This window comes from Coregonus lavaretus (genome assembly GCF_964263955.1).
Source record: "Coregonus lavaretus genome assembly, chromosome: 12".
In the NCBI taxonomy this organism is placed as follows: Eukaryota; Metazoa; Chordata; class Actinopteri; order Salmoniformes; family Salmonidae; genus Coregonus; species Coregonus lavaretus.
Window position 1 is genome coordinate 57,070,175 of NC_139999.1, and position 20,075 is coordinate 57,090,249.

The 20,075-nt window shown below is 42.7% G+C and overlaps 1 protein-coding gene across 1 annotated transcript in view; it reads left to right on the forward strand.

Annotated features, from left to right (window-relative positions):
- Positions 1 to 20,075, forward strand: part of ptprt (protein tyrosine phosphatase receptor type T) — a gene marked incomplete at both ends in the record, with an annotated part of 404,935 nt that overhangs the window by 83,090 nt on the left and 301,770 nt on the right. The window contains 1 exon segment of the mRNA XM_084173452.1: positions 12,882 to 13,007. Coding sequence (XP_084029578.1) covers positions 12,882 to 13,007 — 126 coding nt within the window.

Genomic DNA, 20,075 nt, shown 5'->3' on the forward strand with positions numbered 1-20,075 from the left:
CCAAACTTTCCTCAGCAAGCTAGCACAGCCGCTAATTGAGTAAACGGTCAATTTCTGTTATTTAAAACCTCAGTCTAGTCTACAACTTGACTTCTATTGCTGAGCTTCATTACCGAAACATAATCTGACTCTTCACTGTTCCACAAATCGCTGAAATGGCTGATAAAAAGAGACACTTGCTCTAAAAGAGATCCTCCCAAAGGAGGCCCCATTAAAGCCCCAGGCTTGCCTGGGCGAGCAACCCCACCAAGCAACTAGCCAGGTCGGGAGGAGGACAGCAATGGCCAGGACACAGCCCTTAGTTTGAGGAAGTTCACAGAAGCTTTGGATGGCCTCAAAAGAGACATATATGATAAACTTGACACGAAAATTGACACTCTCCACAACTCTCTGCTCAGAAATGTCCTTAATTAAGGAAGAACTGAAATCATGGCACTATCATACTTGAACTAGAGCACTCTGCTGTGTCTTACAGTGATGACCTAACCACCCTTCAGGCCACAGTGAATTCGCTCTCATCTGATGTTAAAGCGCTTAAAGGAAAATGCGAGGACCTAGAAGGACGTCAACGCCCCCACAACATACGCCTAGTGGGTCCGGAGTGGCTCCGCCCAACATAATTTGTTTGCCAACTATTGCAGGACATGCTTAACCTTGAAGAAAAACCCCTCTTAGACCGTGCCCATAGGTCACTGCGAGTTAGACCCAGAGACGGTGACCCCCCACGGCCCTTCATCATTAGAGTGCATTACTACCACGTCCGAGACCAGATCCTATGCCGAGCTGGAGAAACATCACCCTTATTGTACCAAGGCAAGAGACTGTCCATCTTCCCAGACTTCACTGCCTCTGTGGCCAAGAAACGAGTGGCGTTTGGTAACGCAAACCGAGTCAAGCTCAGGATCACACTACCAAGCGGAACTCTTCACAAGTTCAACGACCCGACCGCTGCAATTGACTTTATCAACATGAACTTGAAAGAAACTGCTCCCCCAGACTGCGACAAATTGGGATTCTTGCCTTTCTGTCTTCACTTCCAGATATGACCTCACACTTATTAATCTTGGGAGGCAATTTCAATTGCTGGCTTAATTCTACTTTGGATCGTTCCTCCAACAAAATTAGCACACCTAAGTCTGCTAAGGTTATCCAAACTTTTCTTAAAGAGTTTGCCGTTACAGATACCTGGCGTTTTTTCAATCGAACTAGTAGGGAATATTCATTTTTCTCCCATGTCCATCACACTTATACCCGCATTGATTACTTCTTCTTAGACAACAGACTTCTCCCCTCTGGACGTTCATGCTCATACAATTCCATTGTCATATCTGATCACGCCCCTCTGACTTTAGAGCTATCAGTTGGTGGTGGGATTGAGCCTCGTGTACATTGGTGTTTTAATACGCGCTTGCTGTCTGATGAATGTTTTGTCAACTTTCTGACTGCTCAGATTGATGTTTTTATAGCTACTAACGACACCCCCGATGTTTCAGCATCTGTTCTGTGGGAGAATTTTAAGGCCTACATTAGAGGTCAAATCATGTCATATACTAGTTTTGAAAAAAAAACCTCTCTCCTGCGGGTCTTATCGCCCAATCTCACTGTTCAATGTGGATGTTAAACTCTTAGCTAAACTATTAGCTATGTATTTGGAGTCGGTTTTACAATCTGTTATTACCTCTGATCAGACAGGTTATTACAAAAAAATAGACCTTATTTCTCAAATATCAGACGACTCTTTAATGTTATGTATAATTTTTCTATCTTAAAACTCCCAGATATTCTAATCTCTCTAGATGCTGAGAAGGCTTTTGATAGAGTGAAGTGGGGCTACCTTTTTAATACTTTGGAAACATTTGGCTTCGGCAAAAAAATTCATTGCTTGGATCAAGTTACTATACACTTCTCCACTTGCGTCTGTCAGAATGAATAACACCCACCCACTATTTTCCTCTCTTCAGAGGCACTCGACAGGGGTGTCCAATGTCTCCCTTGCTTTTTGCCATTGCCATCGAGCCCCTCACTATTGCATTTAGATCCAACCCACATATAACGGGAGTGTTCAGGGGTGATATCGAACAAACGATCCCACTTTATGCTGATGACTTGTTTCTCTATATCTCAAACCCCGATGTACTATCTGTTCATAATGCATTTGGCCTAGTCTCTGGTTACAAGTTAAATCTGAATAAGAGCAAGCTTTTCCCTTTAAATGCTGAAGCTCGTAATTACCCATTACACACATTGCCTTTCAGAGTAGTTATTGACAAATGCACATACTTGGGGGTACATGTCATGGACAAATTTGATAATCTTTTTTATGCAAACTCGATGGGATTATCTCAGACTTCATCTGGAATAAAAAAAAATCTAAGGATCCGCAATGTGTTCCTTTAGGGGGCATGCTTTGCTGCAGGAGGGACTGGTGCACTTCACAAAATAGATGGCATCATGAGGAAGGAAAATTATGTGGATATATTGAAGCAATATCTCAAGACATCAGTCAGGAAGTTAAAGCTTGGTTGCAAATGGGTCTTCCAAATGGACAATGACCCCAAGCATACTTCCAAAGTTGTGGCAAAATGGCTTAAGGACAACAATGTCAAGGTATTGGAGTGGCCTTCACAAAACCCTGACCTCAATCCTATAGCAAATGTGTGGGCAGAACTGAAAAAGCGTGTGCGAGCAAGGAGGCCTACAAACCTGACTCAGTTACACCAGCTCTGTCAGGAGGAATGGGCCGAAATTTACCCAACTTATTGTGGGAAGCTTGTGGAAGGCTACCCGAAACGTTTGACCCAAGTTAAACAATTTAAAGGCAATGCTACCAAATACTAATTGAGTGTATGTAAACTTCTGACCCAATGGAAATGTGATGAAATAAATAAAAGCTGAAATAAATAATTCTCTCTACTATTATTCTGACATTTCACATTCTTAAAATAAAGTGGTGATCCTAACTGACCTAAGACAGGGAATTTTTACTAGGATTAAATGTCAGGAATTGTGAAAAACTGAGTTTAAATTTATTTGGCTAAGGTATATGTAAACTTCCGACTTCAACTGTATGTTGTAGTAGAGCCACTTATCAGCAGTACATTACATTACAATACAACTATTGTCCATTAGTTACAGTGAACAACCCCATTGTAATTTGTGTTTCTTTTAACTTCTGAAGAAAGTATATGCTAACCTTACCATAAGCTTTGACTGATACTGCTTTATCCTTTCTTCTCTGTGGGTGATTTTTGGAGGACTTACCTTGACTTTTCATTCCCTTCTGGCTAGCTCCCTTTTGGGGAGTTCTTTGAACACCATAGCTCAGCTCTGATTTGACTCTAGCAGGACAATGCGTGATTCTTAAATGTCTCTGCCCTGGCATAAGCACTGTGTCACCCCCTCCCCCTCATCCCCCTGGGGTTGTGGAGGCAGCTGAAAAGGGAGAGTCGCTTGGTGGATCTATCCGGATGAATACGAATGATGAGCTCAGCGCCGCAGCAGCACACTCACTTGGGTCGCTTGAAACTGCCTGAGCTGTCTCCAGCGGGAGGAAAAACCCTCAGCAGAGAGAGAGAGAGAGCAAGAGAGAGAGAGACTAAAAATAGTTAAAGCCTGGTAATTGTGCTGTCAGATCTTCCTCTTAATGTACATTTGAACACCTTCATTTCCAAACACCACAGCTTTTTCTATGCCAAGATGAAACCATAGTCGTAAGGGGGAAAGGAAAAAAGGGACAGTGGTGGTGATTTTTGTATATGTTTAGTGTGTTGTGTGTCTGTTTAAACACGTCCAGCTAGGGTTCTGTCAGTGGAGCTAAAGCCCTATAAGAGGCAGCTCGTGTACCAGCAGGACTTGGTTACAGCCACCTACTTAATAATTGAGCTTTGTTGGCCTGCTAATCAATTAGCTCAATAATTCAGTGTGCAGGACAGGAGACTTATGGTAAATAAGGGAACGGGCGAAATTTACACAATTGTTAGCCGGAGGGGGAGGGTTTAATATTTTTTTGATTTAGTCCAGGGTAGGGTCATGTCATTTGTAATTGATTAAATGTCATATTGCTCAGGATTTGAGAATTAGTTGCTTATTATAGTATCTCGATCTGTGCCCGATGATGCCCCTCATCCCTGCTTGGCACGCAATATCAATTGCGCCTAGTGTGTTCTCAATAAAATTATCCATAGCATATACTACAGTATACTGTATGATATAGGCCTAGGCTATAAAAGGAGCATGCTCGGAGAAGCACAGGGCAAAGTTATATTTCTAAGAAAATGTACTACCTTCTGAAGTTTTTGCGCGGCTGGGATGGTGTATATAAATCTAGGCTACACTACATTACACACTGCAATGGATAGGCTATCCCAATCATGAGCCCTGGCCTGCCCTGCTCTTTCTGATGTAAACCCTTTTGTGCTGCCTAACCAATGACTTTGTAGTGTATGGTGGCACTTTAGGAGGTGAGTCAAAGGCTTCTGGCAAAACATTTTATTTGTACAAAAAATGCAATATCTGTGCCTACTGATGTCCTCTTCAGCTTGAGGGGGAGAAGATGAAAAGGAGGATGCAAACTTGCTACTGCTATAATTTTGTTTAATAAAAACATATGTTTCGTTGCCCATAATGAAGCGATTTATCAGAGTTATTGACCTCACAATAAGCGATATTCGAGTAATTTACATAACTTACATTACTATTAAGCAGCAGCCGAAGAGTTGGACAGCACATGGGGGCTGAAAGTAGGCTAATTCGAGAAGGGCTAATTTATTTAAACAGTCTTCATTCTAATTAGGCTACTAAACAACAAGGGGGCTTGTGTTGTGTTGGAGAGTATTGCTTCCTATTCAAGAAATAAGAGGTAGGCCTACCTGTCTGACAGACTAAATGACAGTCTACTATCAGTAGATTTTGTCAGCCAATTCCTTCAGTCACCATGCACTCCTTAAATATATCAAATAATTTTTTATTAATTTTTTACTTCGAATGAAATAATGAAACGCCTTATTAGGTTAAACAGTCACTTTTAGAAACACGAGTTTGGCCAGTCTTTGGTTTGAGGATCATGCAGTGAGATATGCATGCCTAGTTTGTTAATTTAGCCTAGAAGATGCTATTATATTCCCATGCCCTAATCACAGTCAACACAAATCTATATTGTAACAACAATATCATGGAATAAAATTGAAAATGTAGGCATTTTTCTCGAATTCATTGATGATCAGATACTTCAGTTGTAACTGGTTCTGTTGCGTAAAATTTTTACAGTTGATAGACAACTTTAGCACTGTCTCTGGTGCAGCAGCAGGCGCTAATTTGTTGTCATGCTCTGTTGTGGTATTAAAAAAGATTCTGCCAGTCTCCAGTCATGTAAAATAATGTAGAATTCCATCAAATGCATTTATAAAAGGCATTTTTTTCTCAGACAGCAAATATGATGATAGATTCATGCTGTGCTTTTATTTTAATGGATATCTTTTCACCCCTACCCTTGTCCGCATTGGTCTGTGAATCCACAACCTTCTGGCTACTTTGCCATGTAATGCTTACAAAATGAAGAACAGTTTCTAAAACTGCAAATGCTCTGGTCTGTCCTAGGAGTGAGGGTAAACGGTAGGCATGTTCTCTGCTATCCACTTTGTACTAATTATTATTTTGGGTATAGGGGAGGGTCACTTGGTATTTCTTCAAGCGTTCAAGGAGTGTTCGGTAAAAATACATCCATCTTAATTTCAGAGAGGTCAGATTTTTTTTCCAGGTATCCCTCATTATAAATAACGTACAGTCCCTAACAGCCTTGGATTACCTTCCTTAGAGAAGCAGGCCTCTGATTAATATGGTAGGAATGGGGCCCTGGTGTGGTTACTGTGGTCGTGAATGTAAAGATCCATCTTTCTAGCTCTTAGGCTAACATGTAGGCTAGCATCTGCCACAGAAGCCCTAGCATTAAATATCTTCACATTTTGCTCTGACGCTACCACTTAGCATCCACCAGAAGCCCATGCAGCAAATTATATTTCCTTTTGGCACTAACGCTAACACATAGATAGCATCTGCCACAGAAGCCCAGGCAGCAGTAGTCATACAGTATATCAGCGCATAGACAGTGGAGAGGGGGAATGAGCGACCTGGGTGAGGGGAGGTTAGTCACTCTGCTGCGCCAAAATCGTATTGACTGAGTGTGAGGTCTGAAATGAGCCCAGGGCTAACCCCTTCACCCTCCGGGGCTCTGCGCTCTTAAACGAGGCTTTAACATCCCTTTGATGCCACTGCATGGGTAAAAGGAGGGCTTGTGGGGGTGCTAACAGAGTTATTTTTAAGCGGCTGAGGAGATATGGGCAGGCAGAGATGAAGGACAGTGGTGTGACGGGCGCTAGCCGTGAAGGCTCATCTCTGAGTGAAGGCTCATCTCTGAGGGCACAGGGTGAGGAGTCAGACGCTTAGAGTGAGATAAAGAGAGACTAGGTCATTACTGTAACAGAAGGTGGGCTTAATGAATCTACGTTGAAGTCACTATTGAATCATTGGGCATAACCGTTGGGGTTATTTTTAAGGACTCGTACCTGAAGGAGAACATTTTGCTGAAAAATATTCTTTATAGAATGGACACATTGTTGCATGGGGCGTGTGTGCATATTAGTGATGTGTGTGTGCCCGCTATGAAAGCTCAAGAAACAGATGTTTATAGGTGTACACTACAGCATGATTTACCCGTAGGACCTTTTCGCCCATTATAATATTTTTTCTAAAGGGATAAAAATGTGAGAGAGAGAGAGAGAGAGCGAGAGATCATTTCTATCGAATCTGATTGAACAGAAAGGAAAAGAGGGATGCAAGTGAAAAATGGGGAAAATACGAGATAGTCATCAACCGACAACAGCTGTGTTTCCACATCCTTTGGCCTGATTGGCTGTGGGTGAGTGACCCGACAGGAAGCTCTCTGGTCCCTGTGCCTGTTCTTTCTGCTGGCTCGGCTTTATAAGCCTCCACTGTGTTTCGCAGAAGGCCCCATAACAAGCATCCATGGACAAACACTGTTCTTATCCCCCGTACACGCACAGCCAGACCCAAGGACAGTGGGGAAGTGTCATACAGGTACACACATACAAACACACCATATCTATTTCCCTATTCACATATTTTCCTTTAGCCCTCTGTGGCCCTGAAACATCAGGACTTCATAGAAAAGCATAATCCCTGTGCCTAGTGCTATGTGAGGGATTTCTTGCTTGAAAGAATGACGGGATTTGTTGTCTTGTTGTGTGCCTTGTTTGGTGCCTTGTCGCTCCTGTACTCCCTGTACACTCACGACTGCGAGGCCATGCATGACTCCAACACCATCATTAAGTTGCCGACGACACAACGGTGGTGGGCCTGATCGCCGATGGTGACGAGACAGTCTAGAGGGAAGAGTTTAGAGCCCTGGCACAGTGGGGCCAGGAAAACCGCCTCTCTCCCTTAACGTCAGCAAAACTACAGAAAACAGGGGGAGGAGCACACCCCTATTGTCATCAACGGGGCTGCAGTGGAGAGAGTCAAAAGCTTAAAGTTCATCAGCGTGCACATCATAGAGGACCTGACATGGTCCAATCACACCACCACCGCGCCTGAAGAAATGCGACGTGGGCCCTTGGATCCTCAAGAAGTTATACAGCTGCACAATCAAGAGCATCTTAAAATCTTTAAATCAAATCTTGACTAGCTGCATCACTGCCTGGTATGCCTGCACTCCAGGACATCTACACCAGGCGGTTTCTGTGGAAGGCCTGAAAAATCATCAAGGACTTCAGTCACCCGAGCCATGGACTGTTCACTGTGTTACCATCTGGCAAGCAGTATCGGAGTATCAGGTCTCGGATCAACAGGCTCCGAGACAGCTTCTACCACCAGGCCATCAGACTGCTGAACAGCTAATTCTAGCTGTCTCCCTGCACAGACCTGCACCTTGGAGATTATTTGCACCTTAGAGACTATCTGCAATTATTTGCACTGACTACCCACACATCCAACCCTTACACACAAATGTACACAAAACACACATACAAACACACACACAAGCACATACACAAATACCCATAAACACACTCACACACACAGTCAACAAAGCTGTTCTATTATGTATTATTCCACCGAATGACCTAGCCACTACCCATATTATATATGTAAATACAGTGTAACATTTGTTTGTAAATACCTCTTCTATGACTTGTTATTTTTTACTTTACTCTTTTCATTGTTATTATTATTCAATAGATGAATTTACTGCGTTGTTGAGAGAGCTAGCGCATACGCGTTTCGCTGCACCTTTTATACCTGCTGTTAAGTGTATGTAACAATACATTTGATTTGATTTAAAGGCAGATAGAAGCTGGCTTTTCAGGTAGATTTCTTGTTGTCTTCCGTATTGTCTGTTCTTCCAATCCCTGGGATTAGGTGATCAGGATTGGCCTCCTCTGAGGATACCCCACCTGACTCACACAATACCTCGTCAGAGAAGGGATAGAAAATGACTGACACATAAGTCTTTGAGGAAGAGTATTTTTACACAGGTTGACATTCATTGTCATGAATCATACCCTGAAGGCAGAACTGAGTGATTTCCGCTAGATAGTAAAAATGCATATATTTTTGGGGGTCTTAATTTAAGGTTAGTGTTACAAATGCACGGAGGCTTGTTGTGCAATTAAACTGAACATCTTTACTTCAGATCAACATGTTAATAACCCGTACAAAACTCACTCATCCAGTCCTCACACCTCCGTTCACGCACAACGTGCCTGATACATTCTTAAAGCAACAGTATTCAATACTCAACTGAGCTACGACACCATATTACTGAACACAATAGTTAGGGTTAAGCATTATGGTTAGCACTGTGGTTAAGGTTAGGGTTAAAAACAGATTTGATGACTTTGTGGATGTGCCAGCTAGTGACCACTGCAGTTCTGCTTCCAGGGCAAGATTCACGATGATCAATGTCAAACTCCCGTCTAGTGTTTGTTATGTTGAAATCCCACTTATGACACCAGTTTACGTTATTAGTTGTATGGATGAGGCAGAGACTCGTAAGTTAGGTTAACATGTTTACTAAGAAGATAATATGGCAACAATATAGGTCATACATTCGGATCCTTGAACCGGATTAATACAGAATGAGCCCTTTACAGGACAGTGTTTACTTTTACATTTTAGTCATTTAGCAGACGCTCTTATCCAGAGCGACTTACAGTTTAGTGAGTGAATACATCTTTTTTTTTTATACTGGCCCCCCATGGGAATCGAACCCACAACCCTGGCGTTGCAAACACCATGCTCTACCAACTGAGCTACATCCCTGCCAGCCATTCCCTCCCCTACCCTGGGCCAATTGTGCGCCGCCCCATGCGTCTCCCGGTTGCGACAGAGCCTGGATTCAAACCAGGATCTCTAGTGGCACAGCTAGCACTGCGATGCAGTGCCTTAGACCACTGCGCCACTCGGGAGTTAACTAGCCACATGGCCTGGAAGCCAGGTAAGCCTGGCTATGGTTATGAAAGTGACCCGTATTTATTGATACACTGTGAACTGAGATGCATCTCCAAAGAGAGTACAGATGTAGGATCTTAATTTGAGCCAGTTTGGAACAGCAAAAAAATAATCCTGCAGCAACAGGAAATGTGAATTATTATGTGGATTATAATGAATCGGCATTTTTTGTAGGGGTTGATACATTTTTCGTTAGGGCAAATCAAGTCTGACATTTTAAAGTGGAAACTCCAAACTTTAGAAGCCTTTTTAAACATTGAATACACTACATGTTTGCATTTCCTGCTCGGCAGGAAAATTCTGAGCAACAAAATAATGATCAAATTAAGATCCTACATCTGTATGTTTCATTCATACGAGGCTTTCAAAGCCTGAAGAGACAGATGCAAAACCAAGAATCATTGACTCATTGACAGCTCAATATTTTCTACTGGTGAGAATGTAGGTACCCAGATGTTTGCTTACCGTCCCTGAAGCGTGTCCCTAAAGCGTGTCACTGACTGCTCATGAACCCAGTGCTTGTCGTAGAGACGTAGACAGATTTCATTTTCAAGCAACTGTATCCTCTCTCAGCTGGGTCGTGCTCATGAGGTCACACCATAGCAAAATGGTTTACTGTAGTTTCTCCCCATTTTACTCTGTATTTTTCAGTTTGGGGATTGAACACTGAACATGTCCCAGCTCTGACCTGAGTGGGTTTGGAGAACCTCTGTCCAATGCCTGGTTACTTATCTTACCTACAGCCTTCTTCTCTCCTCTCCACAAGGTGATGGATGGGGATAGATTGGCTTGGGGAAATGGATTGTGGGGCTTGGGCCTACGAGGTTTAAGAGTGTTTGCGAAGTGGAAAAGGTAGAAATAGTTGAGGGAGCGTTTAAATCGAATGAGCTGTGTGTGTGCGTTATTAGAGGCACTCTCTGCCTTTTGTCTGCCTTGTCATCTTTCTGTTCTCGTCTAATTCAGCACGACTGGCGAAGCTGGATTCATTTCAAACGGGATGTGTGTGTGAGTGAAAGCAATTCTGTGTGTGTGTGTGTGTTGAGTGTGTGTGTGTCTGTCTCTCACTCATTCAGTCGGCCTGCTCCCTCTTATGTTCTCGATCCTGTCCAAATGGATTGGATCTATTGACTTCAGACCTGTGTGTGTGTGTGTGTGTGTGTGTGTGTGTTTGTTTTTCTGAGCCAGTGGCACAGTGATAACTAGAGAGAAACAAGTTGTTGGTTGTATCCACTCAAGCAGAAAAAAAAACTACAAACATTGGTCCTATTGAGTCATGCGTTCTCTAATGAAACTGAGAATATGGCTGCTTGGCCTTTGTCAGGACACATTTGGCCTGAATTGGAGACAAATATTACATGACAAAACACTGTCCTGATACATCTCCGTTGATTGCTATATTAATTAAAGTTATGTTTGGCTATTATTCATGCTTATTGGAGTGGAAATAATAGCTTTAGCATCCAAGCCGTATATTAGCCTGCCTAGCTCGGAAATGCCGCCGGGGGGAGGATACAAGAAGAGTACACGCAGTATGTTAGTAAATGCTGTAATTAAATCTTAGATGATGACAGTACATTTTATGGGAGCAAACTAAGATCTTATCTAAGTGAACAGAAAACAGAGGCTTTAGCTGAGTTCGTCCACATTGGTGTATAACATGGTAGGCACTGTCAGTTTGGATTAAAGTGGGTATATATGGAAGGTTTTAATTATCCAAATGGTCCGATTGGGGCTCCGGGAATGGATGAAAGACTGGAATGTTTTGGAAGGGTCTTGAGTATGATCTTTATCTTTATCAACACCAATACTCAACTTAACCAGAAACCACTGATCCAAATGAATGAGCCCTGAGGAGAATCTGTCCAAAAAGTTTATCTTTACAAAGAGATATGGAAAGATTACTTCAGAAATTCAACATTCGATCATCACTTGTTTTAAATGTACTGTACTGTAGCTTAGTGTCCATTTTCTTTACCTTTTCTACCACAACAACGTTTCAAAACCGCTATCTCCAAAGATCTCTTTGTTGATCGTATCATCTTAAAATTCACTATGTAGTTGCCCAAAATAGCAAAAATATTCAATTAATTAAAATGAAATGCACATTAATTACAGTACAGTCGTAATCTGACAGCAAAACATATTAATTGCAGGGCCCCTAATTCTCAAATGAAATCCTGAGGTGCAAACACTTAACTTTCTTCTCTGGTAATTTTTTCTAGCGTAAACAACATCCTCTTAGAATGCGTTCAGTCGCTACAGTCAAACTCCCCATTCATTGCCCTTAGATACATGCCTCTCAGTTCATTAAAACCTTATTGATGAAAGTGCTACATGGGAAACTCAATTTGATAAACAATGTCTCGACAGAGAGCCTAAAGCACAAGCATTAGCAATGAAAAGCCCCGATTTTTACGCTAGCTCCTCTCCTATGAGCAGATGTGGGTGCAGGTTGTAGCAGCAGCTTCAACTGATAATGGAAACTGTTGCTTATCTGCTGTGGGCAACTTATCAATAATGGATCAAATTGGTAGGCAACATTAATTAGAGGAGATGAAGGGCTTCGGCTTGTTTTTCTCGTCTCTTTACATCACCCCCCCTCTGTGTCGGAAAATAGCAGAACAGAAAGAGACACTTTTGATATGGAGAGTGAAAAGTGATTTGTTATGTGGTGTCCATATTAGGACAGCATCAATCTCAGCAGTGAGATTAGGGGTTTTGACTTGGAAGACTGGATTTTTTGACGTAGGAATAAACGTACTGTGGTGTTTTTTTTTTTTTGGGGGGGGGGGGGGGATTAAAACCCAAGTCATAATCTGTCTAACAAAAGACCACTGACACAAACCCCCCTCTCATTTTGATGGAATAATAACCCTTTCTTGTGCTCTGATTGTCCTATTCAGTACACAGGCACGTCATTAGCCGCCAATGAGTGTTTAGTCCTTGGCTTATGCAATTTTACAAATTCGATTAAAACCGGAAGGCAATCTTTTTATTAACTGTAAAAAACATACATTCATGTATAATACAAGAACTATAAACTGTCAAGTCAGCACAGCCTAGATCAATCGATCCATGCTCAAAAACACTTAAACTATGGGTGTAATTGACAAAACAGAGATAAAACACCAAAAAACAAAGAATTCCCTTTGAATCCTCTCATTGCAATTAAACCACGCATCTCAGAGTACATTTAATTAGACCGAGTTTCGTCTTGCTTTCTCAATCCATGGCTTCTGGCTAGCATAAAGCCTAATGCGCTGGAAAATCATTATTTAGCGGGGATGAAATAATGATGTGAGGATATGGCTTTATCGTGTTGACATATGCAACCCTTCTCTTCTCGTCATGTCCTACAGGCAGCTGTTCGTTTGAAGAGCACTACAGCAGCTGTGGCTACAGTGTGGCCCTGGGGACCAATGGCTTCGCCTGGGAGCAAGTCAACACTTGGGAGAGGCCCACTATGGACGCGGCTGTTCCCACAGGTACACAACGGGGCTTCCTCCTCTCTTCTTCCTTTATTTTCTCCTATCTCCTCTCCTCTATTGCTCTGTCACCGCTTCTCTTTGGATGTGTGTCTGTCTGTGTGTTTCTCGCTTTCGTCAACTCATCTTTCTTTCTTGTCCTCTCATTTTTTTCACTATCCTGGACAATTATATGTCTTTTGGCTCTCTTCTCTGCTTTCACTCCCTCTCCCTCTGTTTTTCTCTCACTGATCACCTATGGTAGGGATGTCAGTGTCAGCTCCCCAGCTCCATGGGGTGCTTTCTAGTGTTACGCCACTGACATTAATCCAGTTAGCAGTTGAACACACTGCAGCTACGTCACAAATGGCACCCTATTTCCTACATAGTGCACTACTTTTGACCACAGCCCTATGGGTCTTCCTCTGGACCCTGGTCAAAAGTAGTGCACTATTTAGGGACTAGGGTGTCATTTGGGACACAGCCTGCCAGTACTGTAGTAGAGGCTTGTTATATTTGTCTACTGTGCTGACTGCTGTGCAAATTGCATTGCAGATCGCACACAGAAGGCATATGGGGCAATTTTTAGCATTTTGTGCAAATTCAGGTCGTGTGAAAATCAGAAACGCCGAGAACAACATGATCAAAGTCTCATTTTTTCGGCATGGCAAAACAGGGCACTTCAGATAAAAATGTGAAAAAAAGGGCGCCATAAATAAATAAACAACAGCAACCGCCATCTGCCTTCTTATCCGTGTCATCAGGATAGAGCATCTAATCAAAGGAGAGCAGGGCATCACTGTGTGTCTTTGTGTGCGGCCGTGCGTTCGTAAGTGTGATTGTGCACGTGTGTATGTGGAGGTAGGTACATCATGTGTCTGTGCCCTTTTGTGTGTCACCCACAACAGCTGAGATGCAAGAGGGACAAGCATCTTCACTGATCGTAGATGGCATTTCATACAATGTCCCGTTGAACAATGCTGGACACAGTGGGCTCTACAGAAAAAGAAAGTGAGAGCAGTGAGGCTCAGAGAGGCTCATGTGGAGATGGAGGGATGTTAATACTTTCTCACAGAAGGGATAATGAAGGAGGAAAGTCTGCACTTTTTTCCCTGCGCCGCTCATAGGTCATCCCCATCAGTGCAAGCCGTCCGCCTTGTTACCAGGGCTCTTTCACCGCTTCAAAAGGAGTGGCGTTCCGAGGGATGGGTTTTTTATGTGTTTGTTTTCTTCTCCTTCCTTTTATAATGCTCATGTTTGGCGCCAGGATATTACCTGGGATAGGAGATCTGTTGGTGGCGTTAAAAAGAGGCTGAGCAGTCACACAAAGTCTCTCAGACAGACCAAACTTCTTAGCATATTACTTGAAAGCCACAGATAAGAGCCTTATCAGGTCTAAGCCCTTTTCAACTCAACTTTCCCACTGTTACTCCATGGCTGAAGCATTTTATGGTCAGTTCTATTCTTGGAGTTTCAGTCCCAGTGTCAAGACCAAGAAGCAATATTACTTTCTGTCATTGTGACTACTGAAAGTGTAAGGGCCAGTTTGCCGTATAGAGATCCTAGTCATAGACTAAAAAGAGCTTTCAATGGAGGTTCTCCACAGAGAATAATTCTTAGTCCAGAACTAAGCCTAATCTTTCTAATCTGTGTCCTGGAAACAAGCCCTATTAGTGCAGATTAAAGTTTGGGACAATTGATTAATAATGCCTGACTAGTATATGATAGTTGTTGACTTCAGGGAATAAAGTAATGTTCTTGCGCTCTGTATGCTGTTCACATCCTTGAGTCTTAATTTTCCCTTAGTTGATATTTCACTCTCCGAACACTCCAAATGGCACGTTAAATTGGTGGCAGCGGTGGGATTTGTCCCATGTCTCTCGGGGCAATGGGCAAGGTTTCTTCTGTTTGCATGGGGGACTTTGTGTGCGATGGCACTTCTCAAGAGAGGGGATATACTGTAATCACTGGCCATTGCTTTTGGTAGAGTCCATTAGGCTCTCGCCGCTACACTGTAGTAGCTATGGTTAGAGTCCATTTACACTTCTCTCTCCCACTACAAAAGCAGTATCTAGTGTAAAAGGTACAAGTAAAGACCACTGTGATGTGACATGTTGTTCGTTGATTCGTCGCTGTAGTCAGAGATTGACTGCAGAGTTTCTGAATTGATGCATTCTCCGCCCCTTTGCACGTATCTCTGAAATCAGGTCCCAAATCTGTCTCCATTATTACCTCTTCAAGTGGAGCTCTGGCTGAAAGGAAAATCTGAACCAATCACCAGAAACATGGCTGAGGACCGTCATTTTGATGTGACGTGTTTACTCGTCGGGGGAAACTGTGGAGCTTGAAGCCTATGCCAAAGGACTCTGAGATTAGTAATGGACATTTTGAATTATAGGTTGTCAACAGCCCAGTTGAATTAATTCCCTGTGTTATTGGTCTGTGTAAGTCTGATGAGGGTAAAGGGGTTCAATTACATTTTTTGTTGTTTTTGGTGATGATTTGAGTGCTCTTGTGTGACTTGCAGACTTGATTGTGTTTCTGATTTGAGCGTGGCAGGCGGGCGAGGGTTGGAGGTGGAGAGGGGGCCGCATTGATAAGAAATTGACAGGGAAATGGGCACAAGGCACTCTCTCAGTCTCTCTCTCCCTTTCTGTCTCCTCACCTACAGTGACCATCTCCTTTCAATGGATGGAAAATTACTACTGACCATACTCACAGGTCCTCTTAACCAGACACGGTAATAATGCTGATTAGATAGGCAGGACGGTTCACAACTGACCATTGCTTTTTTATTATGTACTATTTTTAACAGTTGCCCCCAGAATTCACCTGAGCCATAATGGAGGTAGAGTTACGGCCAAAGGTCAAATCGAATGGGTTATTCATCACCACCGAAGTCGGGAAGCTCCGCCATTACCTGGTGGATACCGCAATCCATGGGGCCTCGTCCCAGCTGGATTGAGTGTCACTCTCCCCAACGAGCACATTATTATGAAGAAAAATGGATTATCACCTCCTGAGTAAACCCTGAATAAATTAGAGTCTGCGAGGTAGCTGTCATTGTGAGACAGTGTGCTGGGACTAGGAGATAAGAGAAGGATGTGTACCTACAGTCGGTTTCCTAGACAGAGCCCTGGGATAATTCCCCCCGCTTCGTTTTTCTTTGAATGTCGGGCTTAGGTCACCTACATGAGACCGCTCACAGTCAACGAACCCCTTATAGGTTTTATGTTTTTTTGTCTGAGAGCAATTGCGTTTTTTATTAGACAGTCACTGTTGAGGGATAAAGCGAATGGAAATTATTTTATTTGGACACTGATTGATGACATTAAGACTCGACCTCTGCAAGTAAAAAGCCACAAACAAAAAGCCACAAACTTCGGTGCCTAGCTGCTGTCGTTTGGTTTTCTAATGAAAAATAGTATTTATGAAGAAAGTCTTACCCAGGCAAGGTAAAATCCAAGGGTCATGTCTGACTGTGTAAGGCTCGATTGGTGGCAACAGGGAAATGTTCTGATACACACACACACACACACACACGCTGCACACATGCACACTTTCAAGCATGCACATTGCGCACGCACACACACATGCACGCACACAACCACACACACACTTCCAGTCTGCGTGAACTTTCTTCCTCTCCCCTCACGCTGCCCTACCAAGACTCCGGTGATAGCCTCCGAGACGGGAAGAAGGGAATCAATGTTGTTTTCACGGTCCCAGGTACTAAGAAAACAATGTGGGCCGATCCTCAGAGCAACGGGCTGCCAAGGAGAACCCTGTGGAGAAACACCTGTCTGCAGCAGTCTGCTGCCAGGTGCAGAGCACTCCGTCACTTCCCACCTTTACTCCATCACTGGGGACCCCACACCTCTGAGAATCTCCCCTCCCTATCCTCTTTATCTCTCTTTCTCACTCACTCACTCTCTCTCTCTCTCTCTCTCTCTCTCTCTCTCTCTCTCTCTCTCTCTCTCTCTCTCTCTCTCTCTCTCTCTCTCTCTCTCTCTCTCTCTCTCTCTCTCTCTCTCTCTCTCTCTCTCTCTCTCTCTCTCTCTCTCTCTCTCTCTCTCTCTCTCTCTCTCTCTCTCTCTCTCTCTCTCTCTCTCTCTCTCTCCCCCCCCCCCTTTTCTCTCCCTTAGGTCATCACAGCCGATGCTGACACGTGGTTTTCACTCAAGCGTAGTCAGTGTGTGACTCCTCAGCTGACTTACTTACTGTGCTGTACAATATGTTACATTCATAGAATGTTATGTGGGATGTGCACTAGAAGCATATAGAATGCTGTTTTTGTCTGTGGGCTTGGTATACAAAATGGTAGACAACCTGAGTTTAGGCACACAAGGGTATCAAGGAAGGATATCTTACTCTGACCTATCTCAACTTTTAACTTAATAGATTGGACCATATCATTATGGTAAATGACAAAATCATCAAACACTGCTTATAAGCAATATATCTCTATCAGACTATGGTTATAAATCTCAATATGACAACAATACAGGGATCAATTTCCGGAAACCTCACTCCCCAAAGAGATGGACTTATATCTTGATCCAGCCTCAAAGAATGTAGTCAGTTAATTCTATTGTTAGATGATTTTGTGTTGTGAAGTGTGGCCTGTAATAGCAATTACATTAATTGGAATTGTATTATCATCACACAGAGATAAGTTTCACCACAGATGAATTCCAGATGGGTGTTGATGGTGAGATTAACTCAGTGATGATATGAGTGTTTAGATCTTCGAAAAAGTATTCATTTCATTGTCATTGGCGAGGTAGTATTGTGGGTTGAAATACAAGACAAATTAAAGTCTAATAATAGATTTTACTAGGTTGCGCTTCAACCAATGGAATAGTTCCAAAAGTGCAAACTCTGCCCATTTGGCACTCCAGGCAGGCTCAATCAAATACTCAACATTTTCTGAAGTAAAACAAATACTATTTGAACCCAGTTCTGCCATACTATGGTTGTAGTTATGGCATCATTGTTAGATTGTATCTTGAAACCATTTTGGCTAACTTCTGGTGTGTGCTATAAGACGGTGTGGTCCATTGAATGGCAAAGTCCTTCTCATAACACATAGAAATCCTGCTCTTTCCCCGTCACCGACAGCCCATTATCTCAGGCCTATATTGGGCTTTGCAACCCCCAGATCCTTAGCACTACTTCACTAACTCAAAGCATGTCCACTCCTGGAGTCGCTTCGGTTCTGCTGGGGACCTTAAGAGCTCACTGTACAACAAAGAGATGCCACCATTAGTATGCACCCCGCTCCGACTGCCCCGCAGCCATATAACAACATTCCTCTTGTGTGACATGGTTCTAGAGCACCCCGCCAATCTCAAAGTGTCTAGGAAGAATGGGCAGCATAAGTCATTCAGCTGCCATTGTTAGACTACAAAACATTTAAAAGCCAATGCATATGGAAGTATTGGGCCCCCAGAGAACATAAAACGTTTTACGGTGAGGAAGGGATGGCATTTATCAGCCGACACCCTGATAACAACAAAATGTTGAATGGCGGGAATGAGCTCTGTGGACATTTAGAGGCCTCGCTGAAGGAAAAAGTCCATAAGGATGTTTATCTATCTTGGATATTCAATTGGATCCTTTATGTGTTTCCCCGTTGGTTTATAGAGGTAGGCTACTTGTATATTATACTGATGACATGTTTTTATATTATTAAATAACTTAGTATTATGAGGCCATATCTTGAGGATTATTTTGAAAGAAATGACTTCCTGTGGTGAAATGTAGTCTGTGTTGACCATCTCACTGCGTTAGTCTTTCATTGCTATCTACTCATAGGTAGTAGAACCAACCTCATCATATACTTCTGGTTTCATTTGACCTGGAAGCCAATCTGGACCAGCTATAGAGAAACTGCCAAAGCCAATGCCCTACTTAGCCATCACTACATTCATTAATACAAGTGTGTTGCCCATAGCCTGCGCAAACCCACTGCATCAGAATACATGCAAAACGAGTTAGCGTGAGTAGTAGCAACCCTGAGTGATACAGTGCTGGTGTGAATGCTTGATAGCTCTAATTATACATAATTATAGTTCTTAACAGTTATTGGTATTACAACCCCACATTAAGTAATTAAACAGAAAAAGAATTAATGTTATTAATGTAATCAGGTTTAATTTCCAGTTATAGATATGCCGTTAGGGCTACATCTAGTGTGATTGGCTTGTTCTGACTGGGCTATAGACAGATGGCTTGGCCTTCGCTGTCTCCATCATCGGCCTCTATGGACAGTAGCGGCCGTGCTGCTCTGAGTAACTGACTAGCTCTCTTGCAGTGTCCTTGTTTTAAAGAGGTCTGCATGTCCCCCCAGGTGAACAAACACAGTTTGTCTCTCCCTCTCCGCTCACTCACTGTCTGCACCACCACCACTACAATATTCCAGTCACACAAACACACACACGCATGCAGGCACACAGTGACAGAGACAGACATAGACACAGGTACAGAAACACACACGCACACACAAACATTGGTGTAGTGGAGGGTATACACTGGTATATGCTGTATACCCACTTATTTGTCAGTGGGCATTGGGTATACTCACTTCTTAATCCCAATGATGCGTATTAAAGTAGTGTTGTGGAGGGATATGCCGTATCAATGAATAAGGCTGATGGAACAGATCAGAATATTTAGCTTAAAATGTTGATAAACTATTATTTATTCACATGTTCACCGCAGCAATAAGCATACGGTGGTAGGGAAAAAAACTTTCAGAAATTCACACCGCACATGTGAGCAGTTTCATGGACAGAGATGGAAATATCTGTTCGAAATTTGGAAAGAGGGGAGATTTAAAGATGCAACTATAATGGGTTGCTAATATGACTAGGATAATGCCTTTGGCTGCTAGACAATGAAAGAAAGTTGAACGCATATGAGGAACTCTAAAATAATTGCCTCCACATTTCTATAGTAGGATTTTGGCTATAGATTACTTTGAAGCAAGGTAAGACATGTCTCATAGTATGAAGTAAAATCTCCAGGTTTCAAACAATTAAGGAACAGGAAAAATATGGTGACGCTAATGAAATGCCTAACCGTCTT